The sequence below is a fragment of the Hyperolius riggenbachi genome, chromosome 3 (genome assembly GCF_040937935.1).
Source record: "Hyperolius riggenbachi isolate aHypRig1 chromosome 3, aHypRig1.pri, whole genome shotgun sequence".
In the NCBI taxonomy this organism is placed as follows: Eukaryota; Metazoa; Chordata; class Amphibia; order Anura; family Hyperoliidae; genus Hyperolius; species Hyperolius riggenbachi.
The window spans coordinates 71,666,328-71,689,190 of record NC_090648.1 but is presented as its reverse complement, the minus strand read 5'-3'; the positions used below and the strand labels follow the sequence as shown (position 1 = coordinate 71,689,190).

Sequence of the window (22,863 nt, the reverse complement as noted above, 5' to 3'; positions counted from 1 at the left end):
CCAGTATAGGTGTCACAGTACAGGTTAGCCAGATAGAGAGAGACATAGATACTGTAGATAGATAGAGGTAGTCTCCTCCTCGCCGCCACTGGTATCTACTCTGTTCCGGCTCCCGACCTCCTCCTCTAGAAAGTCCTGATCTGCCTTGACGCATCTCTGTGCAGTGAGCTGCTTCGAAGAAGTGTTCACTAACGGGGGGGGGGGGCTGTAACAGGAGGTGACATCACGCCACTTCCTGGCGGCCATCATTACTATACAATGCTGGCTGCCACTTCACAGCAGCTTACCGCACAGCAATGCGACGAGGTGGAGAGGGACTTTCTGGAGGGACGGGAGCTGGAGCAGAGCAGGTACCAGCGGTGGCTCAGAAAATTACAGCTTAGAGGATCCTGAGATCATCTTGCCCCAAATCACCATTTTAGGTTTAAAAACCAAAAATCGCTCAGCCGTAGTGGATAGCCACAGAGAGAGAAATTTTCTCAGGGCTCGTTCACACTTGAGCGGGAATCGCAAAACGCTAGCGGTTTTTTAAAACCGCTAGCCCATGTAAGCCTATGGCGGTTAGCGTTAACTGCAAACGCGTGACATGCAGTGTTTTGCCGGCGATTCACAATTAGCATGCATAGCACCACTAATCACGATCGCTCCCAAAACGCTGGAGCGTCCAGTGATTTTTCCGCGTTGCGGAAAAATCACTCCCGCAAAACGTCGGCGGTAATCACCAGCGTTTTGCAGTTTTAGGTGTGAATGGGACCTTAAAGTTAAAGAGTACCCAAAGTAAAAATTACGGAGCCTAGCATGACAGGCTCTGTCTTAATGATGTTGGATTGGGGAGGGTATCACAGGTTTAAATACTTACCTGTTCTAGCATCATCCCCCCAGGCAGGTGATCGCTCCACCCCCCTTGCCGTGGCTCTGATCACACCCACCCACCTTGTCGTGGTTTGCCACCAGCTTGGTAGCCACTGCAACAAAGGTTTCCCAAACAGGTATCAGCAACCTGGCCGCAACTGTATTCCTGAAGAGGGCGCCCCATGCCCACTCCCCTTCAGTCGTCAATCGGTACTCTTTATGTGTCCTCCAGGTGTCCCTTATGTGTCCTCCTGTGTGCCTTATGTGTCCTCCAGGTGTCCCTTATGTGTGACTTATGTGTTCTCCCAGGTGTCCCTTATGTGTCCTCCAGGTGTCCTCCTGTGTGCCTTATGTGTCCTCCAGGTGTCCCTTATGTGTGACTTATGTGTCCTCCCAGGTGTCCCTTATGTGTCCTCCAGGTGTCCTCCTGTGTGCCTTATGTGTCCTCCAGGTGTCCCTTATGTGTCTTTTTTCAACCCAAATAACTATGTAACATAGGAGACCCCTCTGTACCTAGGTCTGTCATCCTTACTGACTCGTGCATATATCATTAATGCCACGTGAAGACTCCTTTATTTCTGTCATTGTACTTTTAAAATGACAAGCGAAAACCCCTGTCTGTCACCATACATCTTTACTGACGCATGACACAGGGAGAACTCTGTAGCCAGCCAATAGCAGTAGAACAGGAAGCACTCTGCACTGCAGCGAGCCTGTGCTAAACTGCATCTGCGCCTGTGCTAAACCACCATGGAAGAAATCAGGGGAGTCTGTGTAAAACTACACGATTTTTCTACTGCGCATGCGCGGCAGCGTAATCTTTAGGGTAGCGTGATCAGACATAACACCAGCAGAGTCTGCAGCGTGACTTCCGCCCGGCCTCCTGCGGTAGAGATGGGAAGTTCGGATCTTTTCAATGATCCGGATGATTCGAATCGGATCATTGAAGAGATCCGGATCTTTGATCCGAATCTCGGATCATTTTACTACCGGAAGCATTCAGGGGTGAAATGAACAGCAGGGCAGGTCTGTGGACAGGAGAAGGGGAGGGAGTGGACACACAGAGAAGGGGAGAAGATGGACAGAGGGCAGGGAGTGGACAGAGATGGGAGGAGGGACGAGCAGAGAGCAGAAATGTTTGCACGTAATACCCACATGCTGAAGTCCTATGCTTTACATATATTTCACCTATATGTTCATCTGTGTACTTTGAAAGAAAAGGTCGCACAGTGAAAGAAAGCATTCCCAGAAGTGTAGTGCAGCTGTTTAGTGCCGAGTGCAGGAGGATTATATTGCCTTTCAATCACACTGTCTGCAAAGTTACTGAGCTGTGCTGAGCCAAAAAGCTTCCAATGTGATCACTGCACAACTACGGAACAGACAGCCTATAATGGGCAGCACGTTATAGCCAGTATGTGTGCTCTACACATATCTGGCAGTGGCACCCATGTCCCCTCTCTCTCATCTACCTGTCCCTGCAAGGCTGCCTCCCATCCACCAGAGCGATCCATCTCTGCTCTGCTTCCAAGACCCCGCTGAGAGGGGGCGTGTCGCTCCTGGCCCCGCCCCTTTTGCGATCCGAATCACTCATTTTGATGATTCGGATGATCGACTCATAAAATAGATTCGGATCAAAGATCCGAATCGTTCATGATCCGGACAACACTATCCTGCGGTGGGAAGAGATGAGGTGAGAGGGCAGAGGCTGTGTCCCCGGGGTGTAGGAGCTCTGTTGAGAGAGAGGGGCGTGGCTTAGTGTCTGGTCACAGGGACAGTGGCGATCAGGGAAGTGCAAGTCGTTGGTTGCTATGGCAGAAGGATGTCCGTGCAGGGTCTGCAGGTAGAAGATGGACACAGAGCTGGAATCAGATGACTTGTGAAGTTCCCTGAGTGGTAAGCTGGCTGCATTGGCTCCTGTCTGATTTCCTGCTGTAGCTGCCAATTAGTGGGTTGGGTAGGAAACCCCGGAAGTGAGCTGATCAGCTGCAAAGCATAGAATGTATGTATATTCATTTCCAGTGGAAGAGTGTGTTCCAGTTGAGCCTAAAGCATTATTGGCAGTTTTTATGACTTTCTTATTTATCCCTGAGTGAGGGGCGCCCATCTATGATACAATCTTTATTGTACAGTCTACATATCTCCATTTATCCTACTGCATAGGTTTATTTTGCTTTGAATGGATCCCTTTGGTGGTAGCTCCTTATATTACATAGATGTGATAAGATTGCATAGTCTAAGTTGCATAATAGACCTTAATGGGGGTGGGGGGTAGTCAGTGCTACCTGGGTGTTCTGATGCTGCTCCTTCTCCTCCAGGTCCTCCCTGTTCCCAGTCCCCCTTAGTAATCCAAGCAATCTTCCAGCTGAATTATTTTCCAGGAAGTTTCCCAGACAGCTCTGCACGATTCAAAATTGCGCAGGCTCGGTGAAAGCAAGCAATGGTTTGTGAGCTCTGCGTCACCTGGAGGACTTTTCGTAAGGCTTAGAAGGGAAGGGGAACAGGAGGAACCTGAGAATAGCAAGCAATTGTCAGGACACCCGGGAAAAGGCAATCTACCCCAACATGGGCTTCCTTCAATATTATTTTTTATTGTCACCTTGCTAAACGGCTTACCTTTCAAAATTACACTTTTTTATATTGCTATTCTGAATCACACACCAGTAACAAGCATGCAGCAAATGCAGTGAAACAGCTGATCTGCACGCTTGTTCAGGGTCTATGGCTAACAGTATTAGAGGTAGAGGATCAGCTGGACAGCCAGGCAACTGGTATTGTTTAAAAGGAAACAACTATGGCAGCCTCCATATCCCTCTCACTTCACTTGTCCTTTAAGCAGTGTTCCCACTTTTAGCTCTGCTATATAATGGACGGTCTTCATTATCGGTCGTTAGTTCTGCTTTAGATCTTGGATTGATTTTGCTGTTATTACCTCTTGTGCTTTTGGATGTACTTCCTATTTTCACCTTACACTGTAGGCCCCTTGTTATGGTTCAATAATCTGAGAGCAAAGTTTGTTTTCCTAGAATGCTATTAAGCAGTACTATACTGAACGTTTACTTTAGTTACTGTAAAACTCTTCCTCTTTTTATGTCAATGATAGCCGTGACTGTGGGAAAAAAAGTCTTGTTAAAAGGACTACTGTAGCGAGACAGATATGGAGGCTGCCTTCTTTATTTCCTTTTAACCTCTTGATAACTGCAGTGCTAAACCCCCCCTAGTGACCAGGCCATTTTCGGCCACTGCAGCTTTAAGGAGTACATTTGAATTCGGCGCCGGTAGACTTGGGCACAGGATCCAGCTGTTATATGGCTGGTCCTGCTTCTGCATAAGTCCGGGAAGAATTAATTACTATTCCCTCTCCAGGCCGCCGTGGATAGGGGGGGAATGAAATAATTATTATGATTTTTAACCCTCTGGGCGATACAATTATATCGCCCAGGAGGTGGCGCAGCACTATTTTTTAAATTTTTTTATTTTTTAAATCTTGTAGCGAGCCCAGGGCTCGCTACATGATAGCCGCAGCGCAGCGGCATCCCCCCACCCACTCCGATCGCCTTCGGCGATCAGAGTAAGCAGGAAATCCCGTTCAGAACGGGATTTCCTGCTGGGCTTCCCCGGTCGCCATGGCGACGGGGCGGGATGACGTCACCGACGTCATGGACGTCGTGAGGTCGGAGGGAGTCCAGATCCACCCCTCAGCGCTGCCTGGCACTGATTGGCCAGGCTGCGTAAGGGGTCGGGGAGGGACGGCACGGCGAGCGGCGGCGGATCGGCGGCGATCGGAAGTTACACGCAGCTAGCAAAGTGCTAGCTGCGTGTAACAAAAAAAAAAATTATGCAAATCGGCCCACCAGGGTCTGAGAAATCCTCCTGCGCGATATACCCCGAGCTCAGCTCGGGATTATCGCTCAGGAGGTTAAGCAACCTCGGCTCCGTCTTCTGACGGCTCCGACGTTACTCACTGAGCGCCGCTATAGACTGAATCCCTTTATAGTCTGGCGGCGCTGGCTGCGCCCAAATCTAGCAGCGCTGAAAAGCACTGCTCCGGCTTTAAGACCAAGCTGCAGGGCCGCACAACACAGCACACAAGGGATTTCCCCTCCCCCCCCCCCTTTTTCTCTCCACCAACAGAGCTCTCTGTTGGTGGGGTCTGATCGCCCCCACATTGTTTATTTTTATTTGTACAAATATTTTTCTTACTGTTTTTTAATTTAAAAAAAGTGTTTCTTTAAATATATCCCCTCCCTCCCCACAGCCAGCTAATTATGGCGATCGGCTGTCATAGGCTTCTGCCTATGAGAGCCGATTGCTCTCCAGTGTCCCAGGGCGACAGCCGTGTCACATGGCTGTCCCCAGTACAGCGCAGCTGCCGATCGCAGCGCTGTACACGTAAATGGATGGCGATCACGCCGTCTAACAGTCTCCCGAGTGGCAGTAGCCGCTCGGAGACTGAAGGCGGGCCAGAGCTCTGCCCCCCAAGCAGGAGATGCGTGCGATCTCCTGCATTAGCTGGCCCCAGGACTTTATGCCAATCGGCGTTAGGCGGTCCTGGGGCTGCCGCCACGCCCATCGGCGTGACGGGGTCGGCAGGAGGTTAAGCAATACCAGTTGCCTGGCAGTCCTGCTGATCCTCTGCCTCTAATACTTTCAGCCATAGACCCTGAGCAAGCATTCAACAGATCAGGTGTTTCTGACATTGTCAGAACAGACAAGATATGGTTCCAGTAATCCATGTCCTTAGCTTGCTTGTCTTCAGCAAACTGTGTTGGGCTTTCTTGTGCATCGTCTTTAGAAGAGGCTTCCTTCTGGGACAACAGCCATGCAGGAAATTTGATGCAGTGGACAGTATATGGGCTGAGCACTGACAGGCTAGATCTTGTGGTCTGATGATGTGAGTGTCGTGGTTTGGTTTGATTGGTCCATTTTCAAGCTACATATGTTTTTATACATAATTTACATAAACCTGCTCAACTCATTATTATTTGCATCTCATTGACCATCCCTAGATACTGTATGTTGTATGTATAGTTCTGGTCACCAGATTGTCACAGCAGACGATTGGCACAATCGATATTTCTGTTGCAGGACTCTTACCTGGAGGACTCTGGTGGTACTTCTCCCACACTTGGGAAGCCAGAGTGGATAAATGAATTCAGTTTCCCCTGCAGCAGCTCAGTATGGCAGCCCCAACAGTCGACGGAAAAATGTTGGTGGACGTCAGGATCAGGCCAGTATGGGCTACCAAGGAGAGGCCCAAGATGCTGAGGCCGACGAGGTGGATAAGCTAAAGAGCAAATTCCTGACAGCATGGAACAACGTTAAGTATGGTAAGGAGAGAGTTCTAATGATTGGGCTTTCCTTACTCCTTTTATCAGCTGAGAATAGAGCTGACTTTAATCAAAGTGGACCTGAACTCTTGCACAGGACAGAAGGGGAACACAAAGAAATCCACATTGCATGTGTTTATAGCAGGGCTATGGAGTTGGAATCAAGGAGTCGGAGCAATTTTGGGTACCTGGAGTCAGTCGGTGATGTCTTAAACTGAGGAGTTGGAGTCAGATGTTTTTTGTACCGACTCCACAGCCCTGGTTTATAGAGGACAGCCTGTCTAATTCTCCCTTCTCAGCAAGTAATGAATGAGTGTAACTTTTTTTTTTTTCTTTAGGTAACACTATTTTTATTAAGAGGGCAAATGATGAACAACAACATATTCAAAGATCATAGATAAGTCAACAGTATAATATATGCATAATAAAATATTGCAGAATTCCAGACATATAAAGGAAAAAAAAGGAGCTTCTGTCAGCTAATAATTATAACTAGACTAAGGGCCCGTTTCCATTAGACGCGATGCAGCTACATAGCCGCATTGCACCGCAGACGTCCTGAAACACATGCACGGCAATGGAATAGTTTCCGTTGTGTGGAGCGGTGCAGAGTGATCTGAGCATGCTGCAGTCTCTCGCACACCCGCATCCGCCCGCACACGCGTCCCATCTCCTCAATTCACTTCTGCATTGAGAGATGCGGAAGCGATGCGGCTAGGTCGCTGCATTTGCATCACTTTAGAATTTGAAAAGGGCCCTTAAGCATCAGAGACTAATGGATTACCAGAAGCATAACCGGAACCTAGGTAGGTCCAATGACAAAAAGAAGCCAAAGTGGCGGAAAGGGATAGGTGATAAGAAGAGTGAAAACGGAGAATAACCTCCCTGAAGGTATGATTACTTTGTGATTTTAGGGTCTAAATGCGGTACAATTTTTTTTCATGTGCTTTTAGACCCTAAAAGCAAGAAAAAAAATCATACCACGAGACAGCCTGGAGCAGCCTCTGCCCTTACCTCTCTGGGATCCAGCGCTGCAATTCTCCCTCTGGGTGGCGCTGTAACCCTGTAGTGAGATTGTCGGCTGTCGTCATGGTGACAGTCGCCGATCTCACCATGGGGATGCAGAGCCTCAGTGGATAGGAAGAGGAATGACCCCCAGCGTCTGGATCACCCAGGAGGTGAGTGAGAAACCCTGCTGCGCGCAATGCTCTGCAGGAACCTCCCGATGGTCTAGCTCGTGGTTACTGCTATGGAGGTTAAGAGCAGAAGGAGAGAGATTAGAGAAAGAAGAATAACAAAATAAATGTCAATCAAGTTGGTCTGGCCCTGACACCAGACACTCTGCTCCCTGCTAGGAAATGAGCTAGTGTAATTTGATCTCCCAGCTGTCTGCTAAATTGAGAGCTAATATGTAAACACAGGAGTTTAACCCTTTCAGTGCTCCCAGCAAACCAGGAAGTAACCATACTGCAGCATCACTGAGGAGATTTATAAGCTGTAATAAGGAAATGGTTTTCTGTAAAGGTTATTATGCTGTTGCTTATCTGTTAGCTTGAAGTATATAGAAAGGATTTCGGAAAAAAAAATTCAAACAGGATCTTCAAAGTACAAAAATATCAAAAAACTTTGACACAAAATTCAAGAAAAAGTTCCATTAAAATTCTCCATGAGAAATTCCTTGCAGGTGCTTCCAATACAGAATATAAAGCACAGACATATACTTTGTTCATAGACTTAATGCAATATAAATAGATAGGGGTGAAGTGGATGACCCCAAAAAGGATTTATAGGTTTTTTTTTTTTTTTTTTTCTCTTTTTCCCTTTGTAAAAAGCACAGTACTCCCAATTATTCTATTCAAACTGCTTATCTGTTAGGGCAGAGAGGAAGTTCTGAGTTCTGGTCTGCTTTAAGAAAACTGGAGAGAGTTGCTCCTTCCCATGTGCTATACCTTCTAGTTCACCACCCTTCCCTTTCCATTAGTACTCCTGTCTGTGAGGACTCCATTGTACACTTATTCCAATATGCCCCAGTTAAGGCACAGTATAGCTGCCTTTTCTGGCCTACAGATTGGCTTCCTGATTGTTTTAAATGGTCATAGGTGGAGCCTTTTACACCAGACAGAAGCACGCGGGGGGGGGGGGGGGGGGGGCGCAAAGGTGTTACATTGGGGGCAGAGGTGGCACAGAGGAGGTGAGGTACAGGGAACAGAGATGGCACATCATTCTGACTTAGACTCTGAAGCGAGTCTAAATTCACTTTTTTAACTTGTAGCCATGTTAAGCAATATAAGCCCTGCTAAACCGCCGCTATCCCGTGGCAAAAGAAGGGGTTTATACCCCTCAAATCCCCTCTGCAAAATCCGCGACTTTCTTGGCCGTGGATTTTGCTGCTCATGGAGGCAGAGCTTTCAATTGCAGCTCTGCCCCCATGCATGTCAATCGTCGCGCGGATCTCCGCCTCTCCCCGCCCCTCTCTGTGAAGAGAGGGGCGGGGATTGACGTGCCAAGAGGCAGAGCTACAGCCATAAGCTCTGCCTCTATGAGTAAGCGCTCCCCGGACACAGCAGAGGGGATTTGGGGGGTATAAACCCCTCCTATTGCCGTGGGATTGCGGCGGTTTAGCAGGGCTTATAGTGCTTAACATGGCTACAAGTTAAAGTGAATTTAGACTCGCTTCAGAGTCTCTTTAAGAATGGATTCATGGCTAAGGACGAACCTACAGTCCCCATCTTGTTCATTAACTAGGGACTACCTGTAATTGCTGTATTATCAATTGCACGTCTATTCAAAATGGATGATAAATAAAACTGCAACAAATCACAGCTGTGAGCAACTAAACGCTCGTTATTAAGTCGTGCTTGTTTCACCTGTATGTTTTTGTCACAGGTTGGACTGTTAAAACGAGGACACATTTCAGCAGAACATCCTCCCTGTACTTGCTGGGGAAACACTACCACTTCAGGAATGAAGGTATGGTCTAACCTGGTCAGGTGTGTGTATTGGTGCACCATGTATGGAATGTGTTTGTGAACCCCAGCTGCAAGAGAACTACCGTATCTTTCTTTTGTGTTCGCAGATGACATTGACCGTTTCCAGAGGGATTTTGTGTCTCGGGTTTGGCTCACATACAGACGGGATTTTCCTGCACTGGAGGGGACGCAGCTGACAACAGACTGTGGATGGGGCTGTATGATCAGAAGTGCTCAGATGTTGCTGGCCCAGGCTCTCCTGGTGCATCTAGTGAACCGAGGTCAGCTGTGCCCCTTCACCCCAGACATTTACGTCTCCCTCTAACTAGGCACATGCGGGTGGCCAGGGGGGTACTTTGCACATGCGGATGTCACCTGGTAATAGGGCCGGCCCTTTTCAGCGCATGCGTGTCTTGGCAGAAAGCTCCCGCACGTGCATGGCTGGAGCCGCACATGCGCTGAAGAGCACAACTGGCTGCAACTGGCCCAATTACCGGGTGAGATGGCAGCAGAACAGAGCAGCCAGAACGGTCAGCGAGGGACCCAACACACTTCATGGGGCTGGAGGAAGCCCCAGGTAAGTATAGATACAACCTATTAACTAATCTCAGGTACACTTTAAAGTGTACCCAAGGCGAACCTCTGGTACAAAGGAACATCCTAACCTAAGGAGAGGGAAGCCTCTGGATCGTATAGAGCAGCAGTTCTCAGATGTTTCTAGATGAGGGCACCTTTGCTGACTTTTTAGCGATTTTGCTGTGAATTTACCACAATTCCCAAGTCAATGAGAGCGCATTCTCAAAACGATGGCAAAAAATCCTGCTAGTGGGTATGAGCCCTTACTGCAGATCTTGCATAAGTTCCTTCTGTATACGTACATAGAAATGCAGATCCACAACACTGTTGTGACACGACAGTAAATGAATGGGGTTCAGTCTGCACATCTAATTCCTTGTCTCTACTTTTTTTTTCTTTTTTTTTTTTTTTTGCCCCAGACTGGTTCTGGTCGGAAGCATTAAATACCCAAGTTGTGGACATGGATCCCATCCGATCGTCTTCTCCTTCCAATGTGGGCGTGTTCACCACGGCATCTTCATCCTCCTTTCAACCAAGCCACCACCGGCGCCCTCAGTGGGAAACCCTCCCCCAAAGGCGCCATCTACAGCACCCTCAGCAAGAGTTGATCCACAGGGACATCCTCCGATGGCTGTCAGACCACCCCGATGCCCCCTTTGGTCTACACCACATGGTGAAGTTGGGGGGTAGTCTCGGGAAGAAGGCTGGCGATTGGTATGGCCCCAGTATTGTGGCTCATATCATGAGGTGAGATTTAAAGGTATACTTTCCTTAAACCATTTCTCTTCTTATTCGCATCTTGCAGAGGGGAATGAGATTCATGGATTGGCTTTTGGGTCTCTTGTTATTGTTATGTGCATTGTAGAATCTACATCTGTAAACTGTATCTCCACCTTTTGTGAAGGATTTCATACTATGAAAGGCACTGGGTTGGATTTAGTAAAAGTGCTAGCAACACTGGTGCAAAACATGTACATTTGGGGAGCAGTTGTTCAGAGCAGCTAATCAGAATCCCCAATCTGGGTAATGAAATCTGTGCAGCTGCCTCCACCTGCCAGGCCACCCTGGATTGCCCCATGTTGTGTGTACTCCACGGGCTTGTGGTGAGTGTTGCAGGAACACCTGTCCATTGGTGTGCCTCTTCTTGTACCCACTCCTACCAGTCTTTCTCCAGGGGTTGCTGTACCCTGTGACACCCCATGCATGTACATGACGGCCGTACATATGGCGATGTCGCATGGAACGTGCACCTGTGTGTTTACCACAACATCTTTATCCTGGGCCAGGACAAAGAGAAGGAAACGGGAGCAGATGCACCAGTAAATCTGGGAAACAAATGCCGCTAACGCTGCACTCCCAAACGATCCCTTTCAAGCGAGATATTTCCAGCATGCCACAACCATTGTTTCGATTGATTTCGGAGGGAAACCGATCAAACAGCCTCGTTATGGCATCAATATCTGCCATATTCGTTATTATGATCAAATCATCCAGCTGTCGACGCAGCAAATTAAGTAATGTATGGTCACCTTTTTGCACAATTTTGCTTGCACTGTTTTTGATAAATCTGCATCTTTAACATGTATGTCAAACTCCGGCCCGTGGGCCAAACCTGGCCCTCAGAGCCATTAAATTTGGCCCTCAGGTGGTTTCCCCACTTTGCATTATGTTTGGCCCACTCTAGACCACCAGGGAAGCTGTATTGGAGGTGAATCCCTAGATCACCAGGGAAGCCATATGGGGGAGGTAGGGGAAAAGCACTAAACATTAGTGAACTGTATAGGCAAGAGCGAACCACTAGATACCAGTGAACTGTATAGGGTGTGTGTGTGTGTGGGGGGGGGGGGGTGTCATTAGACACTAGGGAACTGTGTAGGGGGGGTGGGGTCACTACATACCAGTGAACTGTATGGGGGTGGGAGGGGTCACTAGACACTGGGGAACTGTATAGGGGAGGGTGGGGCCACTAGACACCAGTGAACTGTATAAGGGAGGTGGGGGGGTCACTATGCACCAGGGAACTGTATAGGGGAGGGAGGAACACTAGACACCAGGGAAATGTATAGGGGTTGGAGGGGGCCCATTAGACACCAGGGAACTTTGAGGAAGGAAGATGGCCAGTAGATATTGAGGTTGGCCCAAAACTAGGCCCCAGTGTGCAATTTCGGCCCACTTTGTGCTTCAGTTTGACACCCCTGATCTATAAAGAGAGACAAAAAGAAAAGGGGGGGGGGAGGAGTTTCAACCATGAGTAAAAATGATTTATCACACACAGTCACAGATCCTCTCACCAAATAGCTAGGCTGGGCAAGCTGGCAGGTGGCGGCAGCAGCAGAGCTCAGCGGTGCATGCGTCACACTCATCTGTGTGCAGTGATCGCAATCCAAGTTACAGTAAGTAGCTAAGGCTGAGAGTACTTGAGCTGATCTGTCTATCCTTGCAGGCACTCAATCATTCTTATTGTTGTCTTGATTGGTGATTAATCGTAAATAGCAAGTTAGCATACACACATGTACAATAGCTTTTTCTTTTTATATGATCATGTGTTCTAAGCTAAATCCTGGGGATTCTGGTTCTTGACACATTACACAGTTCGGTCATTTGCACATGTGGATCGACCGACCTTCCTGGCCTGCATGACTGAAGGGGAACCCACACACCTTTCATCATTACCCAGTCTGGTTATTATATAAAGAATCAGACCATTATTACCTCATCTATGTGATCAGCATCAGACGTCGGTTGTTGATCACTGTTCCCCCAAAAAATGCATCTGTGTAATAATGTCTTTGACTGGTTAAGTGACTCTTGATCTCTGTCTCTCAGGAGAGCACTGGAAACGACCTCACAAGTCCCCGAGCTGTCAGTGTACGTCTCTCAGGATTGTACAGGTATGATGGGGGTCTCTATATATAGTGTATTGTTTGTGCACAAATTATGTCCATAAACCAGGCAATTCAAATTATTAGAAAAAAATCTAATATTATACGCATACAGTATATGTGAGCTAATTTGTGAGGAACACTGTATAGACGTGCTGCCGTGTTATGTGAGGTGGAGAAGAAAGTGGTGTTACTACAATAACAATAGCTATCGGTTGTTAGTGATCCAACAGCAGTGTTCTCCTCAGGCTCTTTTAGTTGGGTGTTCCACCCGGCTAATTTTAGTGGGCACCCGGCTTTCATCGGCCACCTCCTAATCCTCCTATGCTGTAAGCAGATAAGCGCCGTCCCTGCATTCCTCTGTCGCACCCGCTGCTTTTTCATGCCACCCGGCTGGAAAAAACTTCTGAGGAGAACACTGAACAGGGTGGATAACTAACGACTTTGTCAGTGGTCTCGGGGGCACCTGTACACACTTAAGATTTTGGGCTTAAAGTGTACCTGAGATGGCAACTCCCATTGTATTTATACTTACCTAGGGCATCCTTTAGCCCCATGAGGTGCAATCTCTCCCCTGCAGTCCTCTCCGGTCTCTCCATTATCCTGTAATCGCAGCCAGTAATCTAGTCAGTTGTGCCAGTCGTACGCTCCTGCACATGCACGGCTTAATCATGCACATGCCAGATTACCGGCGGCAATTACAGGATAATGGAGAGGATGGCGAGGGAGCTATTGCACCTCATGGGGCTGGAGGAAGCCCCAGGTTAGTATAAATATGAGAGTTGCCATCTCAGGTTTCCTTTAAACGATCACAAGTGATCATTTTCTGCTGAGGAACATCCAGTTGTGTGTACACAGCTTATTAGGCAAACTCCGTTTTCTTGCATTTGTTAGCACCCTGATTCTATGAATGTATTTTTAAAGCAAGCCTGAGGCATTTAGAAAAAAAAAATTACCCAACGGGGAGGCCTCTGGATCCAACAGAGGCTTCCTACGTCCTCCCCTGCCCGGGACCATCTGACGGTTCACGGCTGCGCTCCTCTTCATGCACAAGCACAGCTGTACTGCACCTGCATGTGTGTGGCTGCACAACAGCATAGAGGACAAGCAGCACAGTTTACTGTGCAGGCGTGGCCATACTGGTGCAGGCACAGCGCGGCCACGCTCATACACTGCAGGGAGCGCAGCCACAAGAACATATCCCACAAGCTCTTCTTAGATATGTTCAGAGGGTCCATGGCCGGCAATGGTAGGGTTATAAAGGATTATCCAGAGACTCTCCTCTACCTAGGTAAGCATCTAACTTTTTTCAGGTAATTTTGGGTTCACAAATTTGTGACCAGGAGGGGGTTCAAATTTGAATACTTAAATAGTGGGAAGCTTCTGGATAGTCCATCCTCTCTGAGCCCACCATTGCTGCCCAGGATCTTCTCTTTATTGTGGGCATTCTCCTTTCCAGGTGTGAGCGCAATCATACTAGATATGCGAGAGTATGGTCCGCGCATGCCCAGAAGCACAGAGTAAAAAATAAGGGGCGACGTTAATTAATATTCATCCTCAAAGCCGTAGCAACTCAGAGGGAGAAGTAATTTGGGGTCCAGTTATCGCCAGCACCTGAATTACACTTCTGCTCAGCCATAGACATAATAACATTACAGCAGCGCCCAGGTCAGGTGCAGTGCGGAGAGCATGCACCGATATGCAGGTAATTTCAGTGCATGCTCTTTGCGCTGCACCTGACCTGGGCGCCGCTGTAATGTTATGTCTATGGCTGAGCAGAAGTGTAATTCGGGTGCCGGCGATAACTGAACCCCAAATTACTTCTCCCTTCGAGTCCTATAGACCAGTGATGACTCTCCAGCTGTGGTAGAACTACAAATCCCATGAGGCATTGCAATACTCTGACAGCCCTAAGCATAACTCGGGGAGGCAGATGCATGATCACTGCTATAGACTATTCCACTACTGAGGTATTCTAATTTCAATAATTTATTTCACTTCTGGTATGCTTTTAAGTGGAACCTTAACCTTTTACCTGCTGTTTTTATTTTATTTCTTTTTTTACATGCAATTAGGGCTCTTTCACATTAGGGCAGACTTTCTGCGTTAACTCAAACGGAAGCCATTTGCGTTAACCAAGGTAAGATGAAAGTCCATAGACTTTCATTTTACCTTTCACACTCGATGCTGCGTTTCGATGCGTTGCGGTTCCGACGCACCCGGGCGCAGTTTTTCCTCCAACGCACCCGCGAGCCGGCGTTTTCCGTCGGGTTTAATTACCAGCTACCGCCGCTGATTGCGTCGCACCGCAGATACCCGACGACACGCCGCAGGCAGACAACGCGTGCAGGAGAATGGCTCCTGTTCGCGTTGTCTGATGTGAAAGAGCCCTAGCCAAGTTCTTTTGTGCCTTCCCAGCCTAATGCAGAGCGGCGCAGGGAGCACTTTTTACTTTTACTATTTACCTGATCTGAATGCAGGATCAGGTCTCCTTTTCCACCACCGTGCGGCGCTGTAACCCTGACATCCAACTTCAGGTACTGAGATGTGATCAGAAGCCGATGGAAGATGTCAGCTGTACAGCGCCGCTCGGTGGTGAGAGAGGCGGGCTGAACCTGCAACCAGATCAGGTAAATACAGTGCTCCTGCATTACGATGGGGAGGCAGGCCCAAGTATATCCGGCTGCAGCAGGCCTGCCTGGAGTTATCATACGTGGAATAACTGGGCGGGGCTGCTAAAAGGTTAGTATATGTACGTTTTCTTGGGTAGTGAGTGTAAGTAACTGCACTGCCTGATAATAGTCTACAAGGTTTCTGTGTCTTCATTTATATCTATGGTCATAAGAGATGTCTTTTTCTTTACTCGCAGTATACAAGGCGGATGTGGGGCAACTGCTGGAACCTGAGAATTCACTTTCAGAGAAGAACCGCGGGGGACGTGCGGTTATCATCCTTATACCTGTTCGGCTTGGTGGAGAGCACTTTAACCCAGTATATAAGCAATGTATTAAGGTAATTGGGCCTGTGATTTACAAAGGTTGTCCCAAATTCCCTTTCCAAGTTTAAAGGGACTCCGAGCAGTGCAGAAACTATGGAAAGATGCATATCATTTTAAAGCTCTCTTTCCAATGATATATAAACCGCCGCCCTACGTCTTTTAGTTTTCGCTATTTTCGTGATTGAAATTGCCGTGGCCGCGATTTCAAACGCGAAAATAAAGAAAACTAAAAGGTGTCGCTAGAAAGAGGAGAAAGAGAGCTTTAAAATGATATCCATCAAGCCATAGTTACTTGTATTACACAGGACAACACTTTCCCCAGTGTCAGCAGCTCCATTCAGCAGAAAAAGTCGGCCTGTGTAATACAATGTAACTATGGCAAGATGGATATCATTTTAAAGCTCTCTTTCTCCTCTTTCTGGCGACACCTAAATCGTTGCCCTACGCCTTTTAGTTTTCTTTATTTTCGCGATTGAAATCGCAGTCGCTGCAATTTCAATCGTGAAAATAGCGAAAACTAAAAGGCATAGAGCGGCGGTTTATATATGATTGGGAAGAGGAGAAAGAGAGCTTTAAAATGATATGCATCTTTCCATAGTTTCTGCACTGCTCGGAGTCCCTTTAACCACTTGCCGACCGCACGCTTATACCGTGCGTCGGCAAAGTGGCAGCTGCAGGACCAGCGACGCAGTACTGCGTCGCCAGCTGCAGCTTAATTAATCAAGAAGCAGCCGCTCGCGCGAGCGGCTGCTTCTTGTCAAATCACGGCGGGGGGCTCCGTGAATAGCCTGCGGGCCGCCGATGGCGGCTCGCAGGCTAGATGTAAACACAAGCGGAAATAATCCGCTTTGTTTACATTTGTACGGCGCTGCTGCGCAGCAGCGCCGTAAGGCAGATCGGCGATCCCCGGCCAATCAGCGGCCGGGGATCGCCGCCATGTGACAGAAGACAGCCTGTCACTGGCTGCACAGGACGGATAGCGTCCTGTGCAGCCCAGATCTCCGGGGGGAGCAGGTAGGAGAGGGAGGGGGGAGAATGTCGCCGCGGGGGGGGCTTTGAGGTGCCCCCCCCGCAACATGCCAGACAGGAGGAGCGATCAGACCCCCCCTGCACATCATCCCCCTAGTGGGGAAAAAAGGGGGGCGATCTGATCGCTCTGTGTGGCCGCGGATCTGTGCTGGGGGCTGCAGAGCCCACCCAGCACAGATCCAAACAAACAGCGCTGGTCCTTAAGGGGGGGTAAAGGGTGGGTCCTCAAGTGGTTAAAGTCTCCATCTGTATCTGTTTATTTTGTATGATGTTAGACCATTGGTATGACCAAGATGCATGATTTTACATTTTTCAACACTGAATTTAATCCGCCATGTATGTGCCCATATAGCCATCCTATCCAGATCCTTCTGCAATATTTCACGATTTTCCTGTGTGTTGATGATTCTGCACAACTTTATATCTTCTGCAAAAATGTAAACCATTACTTTCTACTTTATGTACTAGGTCAATAATAAATAAATGGAAGAGTAATGGACCCAGTACTGACCCCTGTGGGACCTCACTGCTGATAGTCACCCATTTTGAATATGACCACAGCTCTTTGTTTTCTGTCCATTAGGTAGTTCCACATCCATGCACACCTGGTCCTTGCATCCTCACCTTCTGCACCAGACTATTGTGGGGAACAGAACTGAAGGCCTTTATAAAGTCCAAGTATATCACATCTACAGCATTCCAAGTATCTACATTAGCATTCACTGCCCTCATAAAAGCTGAGAATGTTAGTCAGAAAAGATCTGTCTTTAGTACACCCATGTTGTTTCTTAGAAATTAGATTTTTCTCTACTATGAAGTCTTGGGAAACCCTCAAATAGTCTGCTCAACTGACATTAAGCTTACCTATCCTGAAGTCTTCCCTCCAGGCACGTGATCACTCACAGAATGGGCCCTGGCAATTTTTTTTTTTCAAAATTGCTGCCCAGGTTCTGGTCACGCCCATCAGCATCACCACAGCCTGCCCCCAGCTTGACAGCCGCTGCCCAGTTGGGGGCTGTCACGCTGGGGACGCAGGTGGAGGTTTCTAAAGAGCTTTGGCAGTCTTTGGAAACATGGCTATAACTGTACAGCCTAGGAGGGAGGAGAGTGTGACACGAAGCTGTCGGGACAGGTGAGTATTTCATCCTGCAACTCCACCATCTGTCCTTATCGAAGGACATCCAAGGTGAAAACAAACTGATAAAAAAAAAAAAAAACAATTGTACCTATCCTCCTTGTCCTAAAATGACGATATACCACAGTTTTATTTTTATATTTAAATTTATTTTTTTTACGTTTTACTGCTCAATGACTCATTCATTGAAGTATACCAGAGCTAAATCTATGAATTATTGACCCTTTTTAGCTCCAGGAAGTCATTTGCTTACAGGAAAGTATTTTATGGCTGTAATTACTTATCAGTGAGGGTTATGCTATAGTCTGACCCAGTTCGACCCGGTCCCCACCCGGACAGAAACTGTCACTTACATACCTGATGTTTAAAGGGAACCTTAACTGAGAAGGATATGGATTTTTCCTTTTAAAATAATACCAGTTGCCCGGCTCTCCTTCTGATCCTGTGTCTCCAATACTTTTAGCCACAGCCCCTGAACAAGCATGCAGATCAGATGCTCTGACTGAAGTCAGACTGGATTAGCTGCATGCTTGTTTCAGGTGTGTTATTCACCCAATACTGCAGCTAATGAGATCAGCAGAACTGCCAGGCAACTGGTATTGGTTTAAAGGAAAAATCCACATCCCTCTCAGTTTAGGTTCCCTTTAACTCTTTTAGGCAGAGAAAGAAAAAAAAAAAAAAAGAACACAGCATAGTTATTTGTGTGCCTGGCACTATACATCCATGTCAATCTCATCATATAACATGTCACCTCAGTTGTCGTCATTAGCAGGCTCTGTCATTTAAAGAGAAACTCCGACCAAGAATTGAACTTTATCCCAATCAGTAGCTGATAACCCCTTTTACATGAGAAATCTATTCCTTTTCACAAACATACCATCAGGGGGTGCTATATGGCTGATATTGTGGTGAAACCCCTCCCACAAAGAAATTCTGAGTACTACTCTTGGCAGTTTCCTGTCTGTGAACCCTGTTGCATGGGAAATAGCTGTTTACAGCTGTTTCCAACTGCCAAAACAGCAAGCAGCAGCTACATCACTTGCCAGCAGTAAAAATTTCACCATGTGATAAATGTCAGAATATAAATCAGGGATTTAAAAGATTTTACAATGGGCAAACGCTGACTAAATCATTTATACATAATTATTGTAAAAATGAAGCACTTTTTTATTACATTATTTTCACTGGAGTTCCTCTTTAAAGCTAAGGTACTCTTTACATTTTGTTTCAACACTGCAGTTAAATACAAAAGCATGTGGAACTTGGAAGGGAATATGTAGGCTACCACTACTGTCTCTAAGGGTGTTGACCCTCATAGTACATGCAAGTGACAAAATTGGCCGGTCATTGACCAATCAAAATCTGATGCTTGTACTAGGCTTCTGTCTGCCTGAATATTTTATTTTTGTCATGTCCTCACGTGTATACTGAATATTTTCAGGAGTTCCTGCAGATGCCCTCATGTGTTGGTATTATTGGCGGGAAACCCAAACACTCACTGTATTTCATTGGCTACCAAGGTTTGTGTTTAACTCTTATACTGTTTGTATTATGTTATTAGAATGTGTGTATTTTATTTTTATTCAGCTGGGTTTTCATATGTTTAATACTTTAGATAACCACCTGTTATACTTGGATCCACATTACTGCCAGAACTATGTTGACACAAGTAAAGTTGATTTTCCTGTAGAGGTATGTGGGCGGTTTGTTTCACACTGTTTTGTATTAGCAAGGGAGATTGGCAAGTGAGTCCCGATGTTATATGTATAAAGCCTCATACACAAGCCTGACTTAAAGAAAACCTGTAACGACAAGAGGTTCCCCTGGGGGGTACTCGCCTCGGTAGGGGGAAGCCTCCGGATCCTATGGAGTCTTTAATTCCCCCCCCCCCCCCCCCCCCCATCCTCCTGTGTCCCACGGCGGTCTCGCTGGCCCTCCGAACGGGGGGAAGGAAATATTTACCTTCCCGGCTCCAGCGCAGGATCGGAGATAGGCGGAAATAGACGATCGCTGTCAGTCCGCTCTACTGCATAGGCGCAAGTCTCCTGCACCTGCGTAGTAGAGCGGACCTGACAGAGATCGGCTATTTTTGCCTATCTCCGTGCTGAGAGCAGCAACGGCGCCCCCGCTCCACCTCCCACTGAGGCTTAGGCTATTTATTATGCAAAATTATCTCCACCAGAGCATTCTGGCTTGTAGGGCCCATTCACACTTGAAAACGCCGCCGATTTTTGCTGTCGTTTTGCGGGAGTGATTTTACCCGCGATTTCACGCGGGAAAAATCACTGGACGCTGCAGAGATTTTCCCGCAAACGCGTTTAGCGCTTCTTTAGCACTGAAATGCGATCACCGAGGAATAGCCTGAAAATGGTGCAGGCGGCACGTTTGCGATTTGCGCTAATCAACGCAAATCGCCCAATTAAGAATGGGCCCATAGGGTTTTATTACGCCATAGGGTTTTATTACGCCATAGGGTTTTATTATTAGCTTTTGAGCATTTATGTCGAAATCGCGGCAAAACACTAGTGTGAATGGGCCCTTAGAACTCTCAGTAAACAAACATTCCATAGAGATCACCTGCCAGTACTAAAGATGTTGCCACCTGTAATAAATTTCAGAATGTAAATCGGGAAATGAAAAATTTTACAATGGGAAAACGCTGACTAAATCATTTATAAATGTAACATTGTCTAAAAAAAAAAAAAAAAAAAAAAAAAAAAAGTAATTTTATTGATTGCGTTATTTTGACTCCAGTTCCTCTGTCACTTGTACAGAGCTTTCACTGCACCTCTCCCAGGAAGATGTCCATTATGAAGATGGATCCCAGCTGCACTTTTGCTTTTTATGCCAGAAATCGGGCAGATTTTGGAGCTCTCTGTGATCATCTTCTAAAGGTACAAATTGCAGCTTCTGCCATCCAGAAGCTTTGGTTCCCAGATTTCTGGTGATTTAGCCATAGCAGCCACTACTCCACACATCAGCAGAGGAAAGTAACCTCGCCTGCTTGCATCAGAGCCATTCCACATTACATGCGTCTACATTTAATTCTCAAAGCAATTGTGTTTTGCCGCTCGCAGGGCCACCATGATTAGCATAGAAATCGCAGTGCCCTGTACAGAGCGCTGCAAGCTGTTTTTAACCCAGTCGCAAATGTAGTGCCTGCTGCAGTTTGGCTGCATTAGCTATTAGGCTAAATGAATGGGAGCTCATGCAATAGCAAACACAGTGCTTCCCCCAGTTTTTTGGGGTTTTGCACATTGTGAATCATAATCACCTCTGTAGATGGCACCCATAATCGCTAAATGCACGCTTGAAAATGAAATTGGGATCGCAGCGCACTACAATTTTCAATGTGGAAGGGCCCTTATAGTTGGACACTGTTATAATTTTTACTGTTAATGCAAAAAAAATGTCAGTGTGTGTGCCAATTGAAAGTAAAGCATTTAAAATTGGCTTCAGCCGTTGATCATTGGTTAATTTCTAAATTGTAGTTATATACAGTCAGAAAACCGAGCATCTCAATGATGAGCTCCAGCTTATATCAGAACACACAGTTCTTTCATGAGCTACAGCAAGAAATGAGTAAGGACCTTTTTCACTGCAAAGTGCACAAGAAAAATGTACACATTTTGTGTCCTTGCCATTCGATTTTACTGACCTTTGCCCATTAGTCTCTAGATACCAACCCAACCCCTCATCTAGGATCACCTCCTCACATTCACGCTTACAAGATTTCCCCCGAGCCTCACCCCTTCCTCTGGAATCACCTTCCAGAACACATACGTCACTCTCCAACCTTTCAAATCTTAAAGCGCTCCCTCAAGATTCACTTTTTCAGTAAATGCATACACTGTAATTTAGGCCTGTCTCCTTCAACCCCTGTCTAAGTTATGCTTACTAAAGTGTGTGTGTGTGTGTGTGTGTGTGTGTGTGTGTGTGTGTGTGTGTGTGTGTGTGTGTGTGTGTGTGTGTGTGTGTGTGTGTGTGTGTGTGTGTGTGTGTGTGTGTGTGTGTGTTTTCTGCATGAATTCTGGATTGTGTGTGTGTGTGTGTTTGTTTTCTGCATGAATTCTGGATTGTGTGTGTGTGTGTGTTTTCTGCATGAATTCTGGATTGTGTGTGTGTGTGTTTTCTGCATGAATTCTGGATTGTGTGTGTGTGTGTGTGTGTTTTCTGCATGAATTCTGGATTATGTACTTGTCATTATATTTTGTATACCATTGTCTGTATTATGTACCCCATGTTTGTTGCTTACTCTGTATAGTGCCATGGAATATGTTGGCGCTTTATAAATCATAATATTTCAAGTCCTCCACAGGATGTAAACTTTGTGTGCTATTAATGTTCCGTCCTCTTTTTTTCCCGCTAGGTACTAAGTTCTCCTTCAGCAGAAGAGAAGTACCCGGTGTTCAGCATCTCAGATGGCCAGGCTCAGGAATTCCACGCATGTGAGGGAACGCCTCTCTCCTCGTTTGCTCTCGCTCGCCGTAAGAAGGGTACAATGAGCAAGAGGCCCAGCTCAGATGAGTTTGAGTTCTTATAGTGCGGGGAGGACGTGTCTCTCCCATTTCTACAGTCCAACACTGGAAAACGCAACTAAGCAACGGTATGAAGACCACATGTCAGCTGTGAAGCAGGACAATCCTTTTTATGTAAGAAGTGGCCATACTGTCCAACCATTGCTGTTGCGTGTATCTCCTAACTTGTTAGTCTCTGCACTGATGGACTATTATAGAGGTTTCCCCAGGAGGGGCCTTCTTTGTTCTACAATCCTCTGCTCTTTAGGTAGTAGAAAAAGCCAAGATCCTGGTGAGGTCAGGATCACTGTGTCTCCAAACACGCTGATGCTGCTCAGTTGCTATAGAAGGTTGTGCTGCACTATATGGAACTCCGAGAAGACCTGTGTATCATCTGCTCAACAACTTGGCAAATCATTCTAAGAATAGCTGGAAAGTGAGTGGTCTGACCTTCCCCACATAACATGGCCCCCCACTGATGTATCTACTTTCTGCAGCTCCCATGTTTTCCGTATTTAACCAGTATGCACATACCTTCAAGTGGTGCGATAGGCAAAAAGCTAGGCAAGTCTGAGATT

The 22,863-nt window shown here is 46.8% G+C and overlaps 1 protein-coding gene across 1 annotated transcript; it reads left to right on the top strand.

The window, feature by feature from the left end:
* Window positions 1-2,529: 2,529 nt before the first annotated feature.
* On the top strand, window positions 2,530-22,444 carry ATG4D (autophagy related 4D cysteine peptidase). Its single transcript, XM_068274372.1, has 11 exons — window positions 2,530-2,745; window positions 5,938-6,179; window positions 9,066-9,149; window positions 9,256-9,429; window positions 10,144-10,471; window positions 12,551-12,615; window positions 15,476-15,618; window positions 19,210-19,288; window positions 19,384-19,460; window positions 20,543-20,662; window positions 22,138-22,444. Exons 2-11 carry the CDS (start codon window positions 5,999-6,001, stop codon window positions 22,309-22,311), a joined length of 1,425 nt encoding a protein of 474 aa, XP_068130473.1. The 5' UTR covers window positions 2,530-2,745; window positions 5,938-5,998; the 3' UTR covers window positions 22,312-22,444.
* The last annotated feature ends 419 nt before the right edge of the window (window positions 22,445-22,863 follow it).

What these genes read in the sequence shown, in the direction of transcription:
- ATG4D (XM_068274372.1), top strand. Translation starts at nt 5,999, where the DNA reads ATGAATTCAGTTTCCCCTGCAGCAGCTCAGTATGGCAGCCCCAACAGT. An exon ending in GGTGCATCTAGTGAACCGAG is followed by an intron (nt 9,430 to 10,143) that starts GTCAGCTGTGCC and finishes TTTTTGCCCCAG; the next exon opens with ACTGGTTCTGGTCGGAAGCA. An exon ending in TCTGTGATCATCTTCTAAAG is followed by an intron (nt 20,663 to 22,137) that starts GTACAAATTGCA and finishes TTTTCCCGCTAG; the next exon opens with GTACTAAGTTCTCCTTCAGC.